Genomic DNA, 18,788 nt, shown 5'->3' with positions numbered 1-18,788 from the left:
CTGATACATATTCCTCCCTATAACCCACGTGAAGGGTTGGTCGTCAATTCACGGAACTGCTGGGAAGTGATGGAACCTTTAAGACGTAGGGCCTAGATGAACGTGGTCATATAAGTACATGACCCTGATGGGGACACTGGGACCCTGGCCCCATGTCTTTCTCCCATTGGTTTCTCAGTTATGATGACAAAAACAGCTCCCACTACCACATTTCCCTCAAGATTTACAGCTGCCTTGCCAGAGTCTTAAAAGCAATGGTGATAACTGATCATGTACCCTTTCCTTTAAAAGACTGACTACCTGAGCTACTTCCTCACGGCTACACAAGCTGTATTCCAGTGTGGACTGTATTCCACTGCAGACTGCAGTAGAAAGCCTCAGAGACTGGAAAGGGTCCAGAGTGTGGAAGAGACCCTGCCACATTGTTTAACCATTTCCCAGGTGACTCTAGACCAGTGGTTTTCAACCTTCTTAATGTCTCAACCCTTTGGAAGGGACTCTGGCCATGGCTGGCACCCTGGAGCATGGCAAACAAGGTTCTGGCAGGCTTTGCTCCTCTCCCCAATTCCCTCTGCCTGGCTAAAAGCCGTTAGATTACATTCCTGATGCTGGTCACCAGGGTCCACCCCTTTATTTGGCCACTTCCTCCTCCTAAGGCTGACTACCAAGATCAGGCCATCAAAGTACTGAAGTACAGCAATCAAAAGCTCCCCATGGCTCACCTAATTAACATGTCTAGTTAAAATTAAACACCGCATTCAAACACAGGGTTTTCCCTTCTACCTTAATAAACCACCAATTAATTGCCTATGGGCCAAGTCTGTCTCCTCTCTATCCAGAGGGGCAGGCCTTTGTCATCATCATCTTCTTCTTCATCATCATCATCATCATCATCATCATCATCACCATCATCATCATCATCATCATCATCACCATCGTTCCTAACCTCCAAATACCCCCCCCCCTTGTTCTCTATCTCTTGTCTTTGTCTCTTATTCCCTGCCCTTTGTCGGGGGTGGGGTGGGGGTGGGGGATAAATCTCCTTTGAATTGAGAACTTGGCCTTGGGAGTCCTGAGCCGACACACCGTTCCCTTTCACCTTTACCACCGTTCCTCATGTGACCCTCAACCGTAAAATTACTTTGGTGCTACTTCATAACTGTTATTTTGCTACTGTTATGAATTGTAATATAAATATTTGTGGACACAGAGGTTTGCCAAAGGAGTCGCCACCCACAGGCTGAGAACCACTGCTGTAGACCCTTTGTGCCATGGATACCTCACATGGTACAGCACCACGAAAGCTTCCCACTAACGAGATCTGAAGCCTCGACAGACCCATCTACCCCTCTGCCTCATGAGAGACAAGAGGGATTAGCAGATGCTCTTGCCTTTGGGCAACAAATACAGCATCTCAGGGTTCACATCTGTTACTGAAAAAAAAAAAAAAACCAAATCAAAAACAGGGGTAATCTCTGCTACCATTGGGTTGAGAAATTGGGGTCATTTATGTTCGACACTTCTATTAAAGAATAAGGAGAAAACTGCTTCCCATGGTGGAAAAACGTTGAGTTTAAAGTCTACACAGGCCTTTGTAAGAAGGAAGTGACACCCCTCCTACCCACTGCTGGAATGGTGGCCTAGCAGGTCATAGAGACCAAATGAGAAGTGGTTCTCTGGTCGTCCGCTTCAGGGACTGAGGACAAAACACCAGTTAGAAAGCCCAGTGCCACTCACACACCTGAGGACACAGTGGTGGGGACACAGCACATCAGTCTAGAGACTCCTTGGGGGAACACACGACCTCTAAAGCTCTAAAACTCCCTCACCAGCCTCTACCTAGTCCTGTCAGTCTCGCTGTGATTAAAGCAGCCACGGTGTGGTGTGACGGAAAAGGAGGAGGCAGCTCTGCACTGCCAGACAGTAAAGCAATCGGGGTTCCAACCCTCCCCAAGAAGGCATGCCCCTCAAGCCAGGACTAAGCTGCAGTCAGAACTGAAACCCTACAAGCAAACCCCACAGAGACTACATCAGAGGCAACCCCAGCTCCCCATACAGTTCACAAGAAGCCTTTCCTACTCAGCCCCGGAAGGCAGTGGATGGGGTGACATCACCCACCCCGCAGATCGCCTCTTCACCCATGGTAAAACTACCAAGGAGTTTCACAGTAACTGAGTCCCGTGAAGACCTTCAGAAAACACTAAAGCCAACACTTTCAGAAACTGAAGTTACACAGCTCGGCGGGGTGCACTGCACTATTGGGGAAGGCTCTGCCCTCCCAGTCTTGCACATGTACTTTTCCTTACTCATTTAACCACATCAAGAAACCCCCCAAGAGAGGCCCTTTCCTCAGCAAGGCAAGGTACAAAAGAGAATTCGAAATGGCCTTGTTTTCTCTTGCAAAATGAAACACTGTTATGTTTTATTCATGCAAAGTGAAAACCCTTTTTCTTTCCAGCATTACAAATTGAATTTGCTCTTGTAAATTGCTGTTAAGGAAAAAAAAAAAAAAGAGAGAGAGAAAGAATCAAAAGCAAAGGAAAATTAAATATATATATATATTTAGCTGGAATACAAAGGCTCCTTCTTCCAGGGCAAGAAAGCTCCGGGGACCAATGGGGAGAAATGGAACCTTAAGTGGTGAACTTGCTTCTTTACCTACTGCTCCAAAAGGGCTCAAAGACACCCCCTACCCCTAACCACAGAGACATGCTAAGGTCCTGACAGCTATGGGGAGACACTAACATAATGCCACCTACCTTAACTGTGCTCTTTGGTGGGGATGGGGATGGGAGGAGCTCTTCCTGCTCAGCAGGTAAACTGAACTCACCAAGGTTTGCAAGGGTTTCCTATGGTTTATCTCCAGTGATCAACTATCCTAGAAGCCACGGGAAGTCTGACCCCTCCCCTCCGCTGTGACTTGAAAAGGAAGCCGTGTAATTAGCTGCATCTGTTAAGTACATGTTGCTTTAAAAAAATGAAGAGTAAACATTCATTAAGCACTTGCATGTTTTCATCACTGTGCCAATTATTACCCACACTCGCTGGTGTACACACACATGTGCCGTTGTCCCTGGCAGCCATCTTCATTTCTCAGATGAGAGAAAATAAGGCACTGAGAGCTTGAGCAATTTTGCCATCTCGAATCCGAATCACGTTTCTCTGATACACAAGTAGCAATTGGATTTATTTTAAAGAAACAGTGTAGACCGAATACTTGCCTGAGTAAAATCTAACCTAAAACACATGTAACAGGGCTGAGGACATGACTCGGATGGAGTGCTTCCTTGGAGCCTTCGGGGAGGCGAGACCACAAACAAAACCCAAACAAGTAACAGACCTGAATACATATTTCTGGTTGTGGGGATATACAACAGACTTCATTTTGGCTCCCACCATAGAGACAGATGTGGAGAACAGAAATCAGAAGAGTGAGCCCTCTACAGAGGCTACTTGTTTTCAATGGCCACCTCAGAGTTTCTCTGTAACAGTCATTCACTGAGGTGAAGGCAAGCGAGCGGTCCAGTACTGAAGCCCTCCAAATGTAATATGAATCATCTACCTACTGGCTCACCCCAAAGCTGGGGCTTCTTCCTCTCATATAAATAGCTCTGAGATGTGCTAAGCTCCCAGGAAGATTTATACCCAATCAGCGGTCAGAAAATTCTCCTTTCTCGAGTCTGGTTCCAGCACAAACGCCTGTTCTTTAATTGTCAAATATTTAGTCAGAAGCCTTCACTTCTGGTTTGGGATGTGGAATTTGGCAAGGACAATCAAACACACTGGTACGTCATATACAGGACAGCTGTATAAAAGAAGTCAGACCCTCCCCTTATAAAGGACCGTGTGACCCAATTTCGAACAAACAAGCCGGAATGCTCAGAAAAACCATCCCTCCGGCACCTGAGATTTGATCTACTTTTGTAACATTTTTGTGCATTTTCAACACGATTACCTTAAACGTTCAACAGTTTGACCCAAAATACTAGAAGACACGCCTATACCGTGGGAATTGCCAAAACATTGATCATGACTTAAGTGTCGACTGAGTGTCCAATTATTTTGCAATGGGGTTCAAGTACAGTATTAGCGGTAACAGTTGCTCAAGTCACTAGCTACAACATGGCTTGAAAGTCGGAACGTCGGTTTCCTGTCACCTCGGAGAAGAGAAGAGCCATAAGTACTTGTGGTAACTTATTTCCAGGAGAATAGCAGAAAAACACACGCGGAATGCAACTGTTGTAAGACCTTACCCTTTCAAACAAGCCCTTAGGAAGAAATGTCACTAGCGACATGAATCTGAAGTAGCCAGGACGCAGTCAAATACAACGGCATGGATAAGAAAAGGAATGTAAAAAGAATGTGGAGAAGAGAGAAATAACAGGTACAGATTGTCAGAAGGGTAGGGAACTTGGTAAAATGAGGGAGAAGTGTGTACAGAAGCCCCTTGAGCCACACGAGTGGCCAAGCTCCTTCCCCAAGAACTTCTACCTTCCAGGTTCCACCCCCAGAATACTCTAACCTGACTTAACTGCTGGACCCCATCCTACAGAGTAAAAAAAGGCCAATCTCTGGACATGAAACTCCACCAATATTTACCCTGGAAAGCTCCACCCCTCAAAAAACTCTAGATAAGCCCTGTATCCTGTTCCGTTTGCCTGTTTCTCATCTGAGCAGAGGCAACCACCTTCCTGGGTTGTTCCCTCCCTGTAAATCTCTTGTATGAGGTTTGTTGTGTGGTGTGACTGAGAGGTATTCCTTGGCTCTTGGCTGCCAGGACACCTTTCCATCCGAGCTGTAACACCTACAGTGTAGACCCAAAGGCATGCAAGAGTCAAAGATGATGAGGGATGGAAGCCAGGGAGGGAAAGTTTGGATGTCTTGGGAGGTAGGGGAGCAGAGATTCACTCAGGTCTGTCACAGCTCTACAGTTCCTGTTAGGACTCATACTGAGGGAGGTTAGGCTGTACTAGCCCAGACACTCACCGGCCATTGTCTCGGCCCACTCCCCACACACGGATGCTCACAATGGGCTGCGAGTGTAGCACGGAGCGGTCCATGGGGTCCACCAGGCTGAGCATGTCGTTTTCCAAAATCAGATACATGTCTTTGCCCTGGGTGTTAACAAAAAACATGGAGACCTTATATCTTATGTGTACTTTCTAGTCAGCTCTTATCTTTAACCACTGACACTTCTGGATTTAGACGAACTGCTAATAGGAAAGCCCCAGAGTATTTTCTTTTATCAACTCCACCCACCCCCTCCAGCCACCAACTGTTCCTGCCTCATCATTATTCATGCCAAGGACACTCTTCTTCCTTGGCCCACAGTCATTGTTCACCTCTCCCACAGGATGTGGCCAGCAAAGGGCGAGCATCACTTCCCTGGGCTTGTTTATTGACTGTCAATATCACACCGATGTCTGAGGTGCACAGACTCTCAACTGCCCTGCCAGAGCTTGGCTTATGATCTCTAACTAGCAGCCATGAACGCTGAGGCTGAGCGCTAGGTACCTGCCCCAGATCTGATACAGAGCCCATAATTACGGACATTGCCATCATACTGAGAGGGAGACCTCTGGCTTTTCAATGCTTGAGCTGCGGTTCGGATTTGTAGGGCTCATTCATGTCCCCTCTCCCTATACAGGTTGGCTCTTTAAGGGCAGGAACGCTAGCTTACGTAACCTTCTTCTTCCCTCATACAATCCTCATGTACGTTTTCAAGGAACTACTAACCATCTGCTGACCAGCAGAAAGATGGCCTCTCAAGAAGGCGACCGAGATGCCGTCGTACTGAAGCCAGGGAAGCCTGGTGGAGTTGGAGCACGAGGCCTCTCGGTGGGGCTCCCATCCCAAAGGGACGGAGGAGTGGCTCTTGGTACAATTTCTGAGAATGATGCCAAAGGTTCTTAGAATGATGGGGCGGTGACGCTTGGAGTGGCAGGGGTGGGAAGGCAGGGCCACTGCCAATGGTGATGAAGAATGCCAGCGTCTGCAGCTGGCATTCAGAGCGATCGAGGGCTTTCCCCCAAGAGCAGACAAACTTTGCAGATGAAATCATGGATACAAATGTAACTTGCACAGACTCATGTGGCCAAAGCCTTCCCACAGAGCCTGAGCGATGGATCGCCTGCTGCCCCTATCTATGCTATCTGTGGATGCCTGCCATTCATGTGAGTGCAAATCACAGCAAATTTTCTTACGGATGGGGGAGTGCACATCTTGGCTGGAGGAGAACAAAGGCTGTTTAAATGCATTTTAAATGCAGGGATGCAGTGTGAGATCGCACTTCACTACCAGAGTCATCCTTGGTGATTGGATATGACGCAGGGGAGTGAGAAGTTGCAACAGGGTTTTCTTGCAAGGGACAAAACGCTTCTCCTCCCTCCTCCATGCAGAGATCAGAGAGTCTGGTTCACAGGCAGTCCAGCCCCATATCAAGGCTTCCCCTTGGGACAGTCTCCACCGCAGGGAGACTTGAGGACTTGCTTGTCATCATGATACACTGCTGGGAGGAACTGACAGTGGAGTTGCCAACAGTCTGGTTCAAAAGCAAAGCCTCCTACCCGTGTTCTGCTGGCGGGACACAGGCACGCACCACCTACGATGCTCCTGATGGGTTCTGCGGGTCATAGAGCATGAATATGCCTTTCCCTGTTTGGTGTACTCTTAAGGCGAGTCTGGGAGTGTTTTCTATTCCGGTAGACAAATTCTATTCTTACCTTTTTGGTGGTTAGCCTAGCCTTTAACAGCAGAGTCATCTCTGCAGCCCGCAGACATTATCATCTCAACTACTAGCTCAAAGTAGACTCGCTTTATCACAAGCGAGACACCATGTAGGCATCAATTCCACAGCTCATGTGCAATGACTGTCAGGTTACAAATGAAGAAGTACGCTAAAAGTAATTAGTCACTTTGCATAGCAGGACCTTGGGATTCACGAGGGCAGGTGGGGAATCACGTGTCACTCTGAGAGTCAGGGGTTGTTCCCCAGAAAGCTGTTAACAGATGGCATTCATGGTGCACATGGTGGAATGGATTGTGAGCTGTGAACGTTCACTGATGGACCTTTGAGGATCCGAGGGCCATTGTCCTCTCCCCGGGGCACGGTCCTGCGCGGCACATAGGGGGTCACCTAGCAGCTACTCTGGTGCTTCATGCTCACAGTATTTGTCCACTGCCATTGGCAAACACATCACTCCCTCACTACAAGCTCTCCCAGAGCCCCAGGTTTAACAAAGCACGGCAGACTATTTCCAGGGTGACTTACCTCTCCCCAAATGCCAACTGTGTCTCGGATGTCATTTTTGCAGTAGGAAAGCTGCCGGATGCAGTTGTTGACAGCCACACTGCTCTTCCCGGGGGCAAGGTCCTCCTCTGCCATCTCTACCCAGCCCAGAGAGCGCACAGCAAAACACTGGAAGACAACGTCAGACAACACCAAGTGACTTGTGGGTTGGGGTCAATCGGCTTCAGGTTACTTGGAACCACACAGTGGCAAGGACAGTGTCTGCTCAGTGCACCTTATTTGCCTCTGTGGTCACCCAACTAGGTTAGCAGATCCTCTACTGCTGGAAGACAAAATTGCAACGATTTGTAGCTATGCTATTTTGAAAAACTCAGGGACAAACTTCTTCTGTCTACAGTGTAGTGAGGAGCACAGAACAGCCTTCTTCTGTCTACGGTGTAGTAAGGAGCACAGGACAGCCTTCTTCTGTATAACCAGTTTAGCACTCGCAGATACTGTCTCTGCAGAAGAACAGCACCAGGGTATACTTGCATAGCCAACTAACGGCACAGGGGCTTCTAAGTTCTCATTACCTGTGAGAAGACAGATTTCTTTTTTAATGGTAAGAAATGTAACCTCATGAGACTTGGTATTATTAAATACCTAGCAAAAAAAATATAAGAGCGTGAACTATATGCAGTAGATGGCCAACAGAAAATGAATCTGATAGTAGTTTTTGGAGGTTTCTCTCTTTTTTTTCTCTCATAATGTTTTGTCTGGACATTTTTTTTTCCTTACAGATATCTTACTTATACATTATGGACTTTGATTTTTTTGTGTCTCTATGGGATTTCTGTGTGTGTGAGCGACGTGTGTCTCTGTATCTACATGTGTGTCTCTGTATCTACATGTGTTTCTTATGCTTTTCTCTGGCTCTTTTTTATTTTTGCTCATTTGTTTATTTTGTTCTATTCAGGTTTGTTTTTTTTAAATTTTATCATGTCTTTATTTTATTATTATGAGTTTCATTTTTAAAAATATTTATTTATTATGTATATCGTGTTCTGCCTGCATGCACACCTGCATACCAGAAGAGGGACCAGATCTCATTACAGATGGCTATTCCCATGTGGTTGCTGGGAATTGAACTCAGGACCTCTGGAAACAGCAGCCAGTGTTCTTAACCTCTGAGCCATCTCTCCAGCACCAGTTTCATTTTTTTTTTAAAAGATGCCTGTTTGTTTTCTAATGAGAGAGATCAAGAAAGGGTAGGGGCTTGGGTGGGTGAAGTGATCTGGGAAGATCTCTAGGAGGGGAAACCATGTAACATGACAGGGGCCAGCTTGTTGGGGTATCTGTCCCACCTAGTACTCCACAGCCGGCAAGTCCCAAAGAAAATCACGCACAAGACTCCATAAGATTATAAACTGATTGGCCCATTAGGTCAGGCTTCTTGTTAACTCTTATAACTTATATAAACCCATTATTCTCATCTATGTTAGCCATAATGGCTCCGTACCTTTCTCAGCTGGGCAAGTTACATGCTGCCTCTTCGGTGGTCTGCGCAGGAGTGGCAGAGGAACCTCCCTGCTTCCCAGAATTCTCCTGTTCTCATTGCATCACCTCTACTTCCTGTCTGGTTTTTCCGCCTATACTGCCTGCCTGGCCAATCAGCTTTTTATTAAAATATGATTGACAGAATACAGACAATTCTCCCACACCAAAACCATAACCAAAATGTTGAATTAAAAAAACCTCTCATATATATATAAACATATATAAGCCAAAAAACAAAAAACAGAAAACAAACAAACAAACAAACACCCCCCCCCCAAGATGTGCTTATTTCAACAAACCAACACTCCCAAGACATGAAATGTGATATGCGTCATGGGCAATGTTCTTGATCACGAGAGCTGTCATCTCCAAATGATCTGAGTTTTCTTTCACCCCTCCCTGCACCCCAAGGTCCCCTCAAAGCTATGCACCAGTTTAAGAGACCAGTTTCCAGGGTCAGGTGGAACAGACAAGCAGCCACCTTCTTTGAAAGCAAAGAGGCTGGCTCTCAAAAAGAAGCTGCAAAATTTACAAATGAAAATTTCAAAATGAAATGAAGAAATGTGATGATCTATCCCAATGTGACCAACATCATGGCTGGTCTAACCTTCTCCACCCCAACACCATCACTGGAGTGGGCAACCCCTACCTGAGTTGCTAGTCACACTTCCTCAAGGGGAAGAACTCAACAAAGTGCTAAACCCAGAAGCTACACACGATATGTATAGCACTCACAGATGCGTTCAGCCGAGGCGGGAAGGCTGGGTAATGCCTCCTTGCATCTGTGCAGTCAGGGCATGCCCGAGCAGCATCTATTACAAATAAATCCCAAAGAGAAGGTCGTCCTAGAGACCGGAAAAGCTACTCAGCTGCTTGTCCAATGGGTACATCTGTGGCGGAGGCCTCACAGCTGTTCTACGTGTGTGTGTGTGTGTGTGTGTGTGTGTGTGTGTGTGTGAGCTGCAGGGGAGAAGACATTGCTGGTCTGCCCTTCTTGCAGCTCTGCTTTCCCAGCCCCCCAAAGCAGACGCTATTTCTCCAGGTGGCTAGTCAGAAATGCCTAGGCACACATCACCAAACACCCTGTTTTTCTAAAATAAAGTCCACTTCCTGGGTCTAACTGATCTCATGGGCACCTTGACCCCACTGTTTCTCCAGGGAGTCAGGGAGCCTTAAGCACAACTCTCCAACTGGTTCCCAACACAAACCCTCATTAGCAAAGTCAGTGTCGCAGCCCACCCCCTGGCCTTGTCCTTTAGACCTTGTCAGGTCCCTCCTGCCTCTAAAAGAACTGACTTTTGGTTTGGATAATATTTACTTGCATTCTTATCATTATTTTGCATGTGCACACATACATACGCACACCTGAGTACGAAGCCGGGGATTCTTTGACTTTGGCTGCTACACTTTGTGTGCAGGCGTATATGTAAAGAAAGGCTGGGCATGTTTCTCGCACTTTTTCCACTTTATTTCCTGAAATAGGATCTCTCCTTCAATCTAGAGCTCACCAAATCAGGATGGTTAGCCAACAAACAGGTCCCCAGTTCCTGCCCATTCCAAAGACCATTCCCTTTTAAGGATATCACAGGGTCCCTGCCTAGGCCTTAGAATCTACACTAGAGCACCAGAGGCTGAACTCACTAGAGTTTGGACCAAGATGAATATGTATTTATTGTCCAACCTACCTCTTTTGAGGGTATAAAAGGATAGTTCTTCTTCTTATTGTTATTGTTATTATTATTATTAATTTTCGAGACAGGATTTCTCTGTAGCTTTTGGTGCCTGTCCTGGAACTAGTTCTTGTAGACCAGGCTGGCCATGAACTCACAGAGATCTGCCTGCCTCTCCCTCCCGAGTGCTGGGATTAAAAGTGTGTGCCACCACTACCCGGCAAGAGGATGGCTCTTAATTAACAATAAGGTAAAAGAATACTGGCTACAGGGCTGGAGAGATGGCTCAGTGGCTAAGACCACTGGCTGCTCTTCCAGAGGTCCTGAGTTCATTTCCCAGCAATGACATGGTGGCTCACATCCCCTCATATATAATAGGATCTGATTCCATATTCTGGCATGCAGGTATATAAGGAGAGCATTCATACATAAAATATAAATAAATTTTAGGAATACTGGTTACCTTTTGCTCCTTAAGTGCAAGCACACACGGATGTCAATCTAAACAAACTCAGTAAAACGTAACGGTACCTACGGCAGCACATCTAGACTATCATTTTGTCATAAGGAAACAAAAGCCTATCATCACCATCGGGAATTTATTTAAAGTCACTTCCTTGCACAGTCATGCAGCTGTTCGATTTCCAGTCTGAAAAGCTTCACTGCCATTCCATGTAGCCAAATGGTACAGAGGGGATACTGTACCCCACCTTGGGTAGCTCCCTCCAGCTGGGTCTTCCCAAAGGGGAGCAAAGAGCACCAGCATTGCGTGGTGCTGCCCCCACGTGGTCAGGAAGCTTAAAGCAGTCATTATGCTACCTTAAATTCAAGTGGTAGACAAAATTGGCTCTTGGGAACAAAAACTTAATTTTAGGTAGGAGAAGAGCTGAAAATATTTATTCAAATCACTTGCCCTTTTAAAACTTTTTAAAAATGAAATGAAATATAAAAAAATAGGCACATTTTTGTTTTGTTTTGCTTTGAGACAGGGTTTCTTCTTTGTTTAGCCCTGGCAATCCTGGACCGCACTCTGTGGACCAGGCTAACTCAAAATCAAAGAGATCTGTGTCTCTGGTTCCTTAGTGCTGGGATTAAAGGTGTGTGCCAACATGGCCCAGCGGATATTCTTTTCTACAGTGGCTTTTAAACATTGCCGGCGTTGAACTGATCTCAGCCAAAGTTAGGATGCGGCTAAGATTTCTGTAGACCAAGATGCTCTGGGGATTGCTGTGGAGGGGCAGCCCTCTTCTCTCCCCAGTGTGGCACTGCTCTATGGACTCTGAGTGTAAATGCCTGGTTCAACCCCAGGACTGCCATTGCCACTCCTGATCTCAGCTAGCCTTTCCTTTTAGTGTGGGCTCATTGCACATGCAGACATGCATGCATGAAGGCCAGAAGTCAGCTTTGGGTCATTCCTCAGGAACCATCTGTTCTGTTTCGTGAGACAGCATCTCTCTTCTGGGACAGGGATCACTGATGAGGCTAGGCTGCCAGGTCACTGAGCCCCTGGGAACCACCTGTCTCAGCTTCTCCCATGCTGGGAATGCATGCATGCATGCACTGCCACCATGCACCACACTGCACCATACCCCGTACTGCCACCACGGCCCACACTCCACTATGCACTGTACTGCCATCATGCTCCATACTGCACCATGCCCCGCACTGCAGCCTGCCCCACACTGCACCATGCATGGCACTGCACCATGCTCCAGACTGCATCATGGTCTGCACTGCCACCATGCATGGCACTGCACCTTGTCTCACGCTGCACCATGCACCGCACCATGCCCCACACTGCCCCTATGCACAGCACCGCACCATGCCCCACACTGCCACCATGCCCCACACTGCACCATGCCCCACACTGCCCCTATGCACAGCACCGCACCATGCCCCACACTGCCACCATGCTCTGCACTGTAGCATGCCCTGCACTTTGATCTGAGTTCCTCAGGCAAGCACTTTAGTGACCGAGCTGTCTCTTAGCTCTTAGGTTAGTTAACTCAGTCCTGGCTTCAGAGAGACCTGCATGGGGAGAACCTTCCCCGAAGGCCTACGTGCGGCAGAAGAGCGCAGTTCTAAGCCTGTTTTATTATCCACAGTCCATAGTAAGTCCATAAGCTTCCAGCTTCTCTATTCCAATCGGCAGGTGCTCAGTCCCTGCAACTCCAAGTTTGCTGAAAAGTGATAACACATAAGCTCAGAGAGCTGCCAGGAGATTGCAAAGGAACAAAGCGTGTGGCATATTGTCTGGCATATTGTAGGGACTCCTCTGATGCTCACTTTCTCCTCTTTTCTACAGCTCCAAAAGACAAGCTCCCTCCCCCTCCCTCCCACCCTCCTCTCCCTCTCTCAATTAGTCTTCTTCCTGAAGACAGGCAATTTTTCCTTTCCTCAGCTAAGTTCCAGGTCTCTATTGATTTTCTTCTGACCTTTAACATAGACCAGCAAGAGAGAACGCCAACAGAACGCTGCATACCACCCCTGAACTATGAGATGGGGGGGCAGGTGAGGGTAGAACCAGAGAATTAGACCATAGAAGAAACATTCAGGCCTTTGCCCCTAGCCCAGTAAGCTGAAGGGGGACAGTGACTAATGTCCACAAAGTGTCATACTGGCTATAGCACTGTGAGCTCTCTGCAATTGCAGAGAGTGACACTGTGACCCGGGTGCCAAAGGAGATCCTTACAAACTAGGGACCCATGCTGACAAGCTAAAACACACTCATTCGTAGGAACGACTGCCAGCTTAATCCCTGAGTCCCACAGCAACAGCTGTATCTAAGAAAATGGCATCCATCGAGCACCAATTAGTTCCTGGAGACCTACACATCTGAGTGAGGCCCAGTTCCTGTTCTTGAGGCTTCTAATGAGTGGACACATGGTGGGAATCTATCGTGTGGCATCTTGAAATGAGAGCACAAAAAGGCACAAGCTATATTGGTGAAGAGTTCATAGAAGAGCGGTTCTCAACCTGTGGGTGGTGCCCCCCGTGGGGGTCAAATGACCCTTTCGCAGGCATCACCCAAGATCATCTGAAAACACAGATACTTACATTATGATTCATAACTAGCAAAATTGCAGGTATGAAGTATGAAGTTATGAAGCAGCAATGAAAATAATTTTATGGTTGGAAGGAACTATATTAAAGGGTCACATCATTAGGAAAGTTGAGAACCACTGCCATAGAAGGTTTTTGATTCACAGTGAGGAATAGACAGCTTCCTGAAGGGTGTGGTGCTTCAAGGTGCTAACCTTGCAAGACAATGGATCCACTAATTTCTAAACATTATTTTTATATTTACTATACACCAAGAAAGAGGGATGCCTCAGCAAACACTCAGACCAAACACTCCACTGAGCTATGTCAGAAATCTGCAAGTGGGAGCTGGAGAGATGGCTTAGTAGTTAATGACATTTGTTCTTGCAGAGGACCCAGGTTTGATTCCTTAGCATTTACATGGTGGTTCACAACCATCTGTAACTCTAGTTCCAAGGAATCTAGCACCCCTTTCCTAGCTTCTGTGGGCACCAGGCACATGTGCAGTGCACAGACATATATGCAAGCAAAACATTCATAGGCATAAAAAAATTCTACAAGTGCACATGCATTTGGGCTGCCAAACCAAGGGGTTTGCAACTTCATCACTGTGGACGAAACAGTAAGATACAACTGTGTGGGGCTTACAGCAAGAAGCACAGCGACTTAGAGCCCAAGGAGAATGGATGAGGAGGGAAGCCAGTGCTTGCTCCAAATCAAATGCATCAGCGTTAGGGAACATTCCACATTGCCAGCAGTGCCAATTCTTATTTTGTGTTTCTAACTAGAGGTGGTCTATCACTAAGGAAACATCGTGGATAGGAAGGAGGGAGATCCAGGGCCGTAAGAGAAGCTGATGGGTTCCATCCTCTGCAGAAGGCCACATCACCTGGCTTTGGGGATTTACACAGGACTGACAGACCAGCAAGTTCCATGAGTGGATTTTAGCATATTCCAAGTCTTCTGACATTCAAACTGTGTGTATAGTTAGAAAGAAAGGCACAATACTATCATTACCTTTTTAAAGACTATGAGACTATCAAGTATTAAAAAAGGGTTCCAAGTCAAGTTGGGTAAGAGCACCAACCAAACAAGATAACTCAAGTACATGCACTGAGAGATGGTGTACGGTATTCCCATGCCTGTAATGATAACACTTGAGGCAGAGGCAGGAGGGTCTAGAGCTCAAGACCAGCCCAGGCTACAAACACCTCTAATTTCAGCACTCAGGAGGCCAATGCAGGTGGATCTTTGTAAGTTTGAGGCCAGCCTGGTCTACATAGTGAGTTCTAGGACAGCCAGAACTACATAGTGAGACTCTGTCTCAAAAAAGGTCAAAGCAAACAAGAAACCACTATAACAACAACCAGCCAACCAACCAAACAAAAAACAAAAACCACACTGGGAAAACAAAAAAGTTACTAGCTAGCATCCAGGAAAGAGGTTAAGAAGTTCAGCTTAAAAGGATGCTAGGGATTTAGGGGTACATAAAAAATGCCATAGGAAGTAGACACTGAGAATGAGAGACATAATCTATGGCCCTAGCGAGAGCACAGGTGATGGGGAGTCCAAGAGCCCAGAGTCAACACGGGTACAGTGTTCAATGCAAACCCCTTGAGATTGTGTCTGACACCCAGCAACAGCCCTACACAAGGAGCAGGCTAGGCTGTCGGCAGAGAAGGAGTAGAGTTTAGAAGAGAGAAAGCCCCAGGGAGCTGGCAGAGCTTCTGTGAGGACCATGGATGTCCATGGGACAGGGGACTGAGATGCAGGCCTGTACTGCTAGATCCTAGTATATGGTTATCCTGGCTGCTGCCGTAGTCACAGAGATCAGTCCTCTGGAGACTCTTCACATCCATAACGGCTAGAGTCAGGCAGAAAAAGGTACATGCTCTTGCCATGTCTGGATATGAAGGACTTTAAAAATATTCATCTAAAGCCGGGCGGTGGTGGCATATGCCTTTAAATCCCTGCGCTTAGGAGACAGAGGCAGGTAGATCTCAGTGAGTTTGAGGCCAGTCTGGTCCAGGACAGGCAGGACTGTTACACAGAGAAACCCTATCTTGAAAAACAAAACCAAAAACAAACAAAAATTCACCTAGCTCAAAGAGGGCCAGAATAATGTCCACTTAAAGTACGTTCATTCTATTTGATCACCTATGTTCTCTGATGTGTTCTCAAGAGTTGAGGGGAGCGGGGGAAGGAAGAAAGAATCACCTCTGACTGGCAGTGGTGAGCAACTATAATCCCAGCACTTAAGGGCGGAGGATTACAAATTTAAGGTCAGTCTGCGCTACAGGTGACTCCTGTCTTAAACAACACCAACAAAACCAACCAGCGCTTTGACTTCCTTTTCATGCCTTTATCAAGGGACAGAGCAGCTCTGGTTTCTACTCTGAGTCAGATCTTCGGATTGTTCAATAAGCAAAATGCTTTAACACAAAACAACCTCCACCACACCCCTGAAAACATACTGGCACTTCAAGTTCAAACAGTCCAGTGGGATGTGGCCTCGACCACAGGGAAGTCAGCTACTCCAGGCAGGAACGCAGATGCCTGTCATCGGGCACACGCTCATCAATGACTCAGGCTTTGCTACGGCTCGGAAGCAGGGAGATGCTTTCCAACTTCAGGATGCTGTAGGTTCTGTGGGGACAGGTGTCTGGGGGCTCCCTTGAGTGGTGTCTGACCCAGTTTTCCCACTCACAGAAAACAAGTCGTTGGCCTGGTGAATTATTCATTCACCATGGTGGTGACTTTGGCCAGGGAGGCCCCAGAACGCATTCTGCCCCAGCCCCCAAACAAATATACCCTCTGCCTCTGCTGTCGCCCTGGACTGCCCGCGACATTATGAGCATCCAGGCAGCAAACACAACGCAGGGGTCCTCTGGGACACTTGGCTGACTTGTGCCATTTATTGAAATTTTCTTCTTCCTGTTTCTCAGAGTAAGACAGCCCTGTTGTGAAAGTCTGTGCCCTGCTTGCATCTGTCAGGCCCATCTAGGAAGATGCAGGTTATAAGGACAGCCACCACCCATGAAGCACTCACACCATGTCACTTGGTGAGGGGTGATACACAGTGGAGCTATCTCCAGTATCCGCCCAAGAGCCTGAAGAGCCTGCCTGCTCACCCACTACTGCCTGCTGCACCATAGGGAAGATGGTTCCCAGCCTGGGTCATTAAAAGGCTAGGAATGCATCATTAAAAGGCCTAGCCCGAGGGGACCGTTGCTAAGGCTGCTGAGCGGGTTGAGCTGCCACCCCAGGAGCAAGCCATCTAAACACAGAAGTAAGAGCCAGAGTGCCAACTTGTTAACTCACACAGGCAAGTGCAAGCAAGCGTCACTCTGACTCTACACAAGCATTGCTCGCTGCTTCAACTCCACCCCGGTTTCTACTCGGTGGCCCCTGGCAAGCTGAGTGACAGAGGTGCATGCAGATGTGCCCGTGCCAGGATTTTCACGGCCAGGATCTTAGAGATTCTCCCCTGGAGAGTGGACAGGCCTCTGGGTTGTGATTTAGTATAGGCAGACGTAATTGTATTAGTCTTTTTCTGCCCAGAAGCCAGCCTAGCATTGAGGCCTTTTTAATAAAAGGAAAATTTAAACAGAGGTAGGCTTACCTTAGAAATGGAGCCCAATGTTTCAAGAACGCTCGTGGAATTGGTGTGTGTGTGTGTGTGTGTGTGTGTGTACACGTGTGTCTAAGCAAGCATATTACAATATTCACCATCACACCGGCTGAGATAGTTTATCAAAGGCTTATTCTGTACTATCTGATACATCAAATTAAAAGGTAAGGATTTAGCAGGGAAACCATGAATACGGGAGTGGCCGCTTAGAGACCACAGTCCAAGTGCTACCACTTTAGGCGCTCTATCTCCTGTTTTCTGAATGAGAAGCACAAAGGGCAGCTGAATTGCCTGCCATACAGGAAGCAAGCAGCAGAGCTTCAACCCTCATGGCGTGCGGGGGTCCCGACCTGAATTCCACAGGACAGGACAGGGCAGGACGTGACAGGACGCCAGCACCATGAAACTGCTCAGGGGACACCACAGAGGGGCAGAGGCAGCCCATGGGCAGCATTAATTTTGCCATTCTGGGCTCTGCGTTTGCTGTTCTAGAAAGCTTAATATCCGACCCTGTGGATCTGGATGCCCATTGCCCAGAGACGTGCCAGACAAATGCAGCAGACTAGGTAGGAATCTGTTGAGGGAGGAAGACCCGCGGGCTTCATCTCAGGGAGAGTGGAGTAGCCCTGGGACCTCCACGCCCTGCTTGTCCCTCCATCACGCTCACCATGCTTCACTGTCTGGCTTGCATCGCTGGAGGGAAGCGCTGCCCCTGCGGGTGTTGTGGAGGACTGAACGGGCACAGTTCTAAGGAGGCCTGGTGCTGCCTACAAGAAGCAGACGGTTTGGCTCCAGTAATGTCCACAGGGTCAGCTCTGAAGCCACAGCACTCAGAACCCTAGAGCTCCCTGCTTAACAGCCAAGTGTCACAGGACCAGTTCCGGAGCTGCCTCGTGCCTCTGTTCCCTAAACTGTGTGATGGAGTACTTAGGTTCTAAGGAACACTAAGCATTTGATGGCTAGTGTCAAACATATCGAGTATGCAGATGACCTAGGGGAGCACTCAGTGGGCTGGCCTTTATTAGCACGAGCTTCAAATGATTGACAAGTGAGTCACATCAGCTCAGATTTACCTGCCAAGTCTCCTTAGCCGGAGCCCTAGTCATAGTTCTTCCCAGACCCCTCCACCCGTGTCCCAAGGCCCAGAAGAATGCCCTTAAGTTACCATGATGCATCAGCGAAAGTCACATTCTAAAACTGACCACGGAAATTCTCACAAAAGACCGGCTGAGTGCTTCTGCTGCTGGAGACGCTTGAATGTCAACCCAAGCCAACGTGGTGCCAAAGGATGTCTGTTGGGGACTGTGGACCCCCAGACCCTGAATTTCCTGTAAACAGTTTGTTTTTCTATGCTTGCAGCTGCTCTGAGCAAAACAACTTGTTTTTCTGTGCTTGCAGCTGCTCTGGAGTGGTTTCTGGTGGGCTTACAGCTGAAAAAACCCCAAGAGTTGGGGCGTGGCCATTTAGTCAAGGAGATCCTATATAAGCTGTCCTGGAACAATAAAGTGGTCTTTCTTGATTCAAGTTGGCATTCTTGGGGAATTCAAAGATGACCCATGTCTCTGTCTCTCTCTCTGTGTTTCAATCTCCACTCCCTTGCCAGGCTTGCAAAAGGTCCATAGGACAGGCAGTAAGCTAGAGGAGTAGTACCATAGTACAC

At 47.5% G+C, this 18,788-nt stretch overlaps 1 protein-coding gene across 11 annotated transcripts in view; it reads right to left on the bottom strand.

The window, feature by feature from the left end:
• The window catches only part of Apbb2 (amyloid beta precursor protein binding family B member 2), a 331,864-nt gene that overhangs the window by 56,159 nt on the left and 256,917 nt on the right, over positions 1 to 18,788 (bottom strand). For all 11 annotated transcript variants that reach the window (XM_085691832.2, XM_085691831.2, XM_085691825.2 and 8 more), the window contains 2 exons: positions 7,271 to 7,417; positions 4,987 to 5,114 (listed from right to left, as the gene is read on the bottom strand). In XM_085691832.2, the coding sequence (XP_085547958.1) occupies positions 4,987 to 5,114; positions 7,271 to 7,417 (275 nt within the window). The remainder of the gene's footprint in view (positions 1 to 4,986; positions 5,115 to 7,270; positions 7,418 to 18,788) is intronic.

Source organism: Myodes glareolus, chromosome 8 (assembly GCF_982192425.1).
Source record: "Myodes glareolus chromosome 8, mMyoGla1.1, whole genome shotgun sequence".
NCBI lineage: Eukaryota > Metazoa > Chordata > Mammalia > Rodentia > Cricetidae > Myodes > Myodes glareolus.
This window is presented reverse-complemented; position numbering and strand designations above follow the sequence as displayed.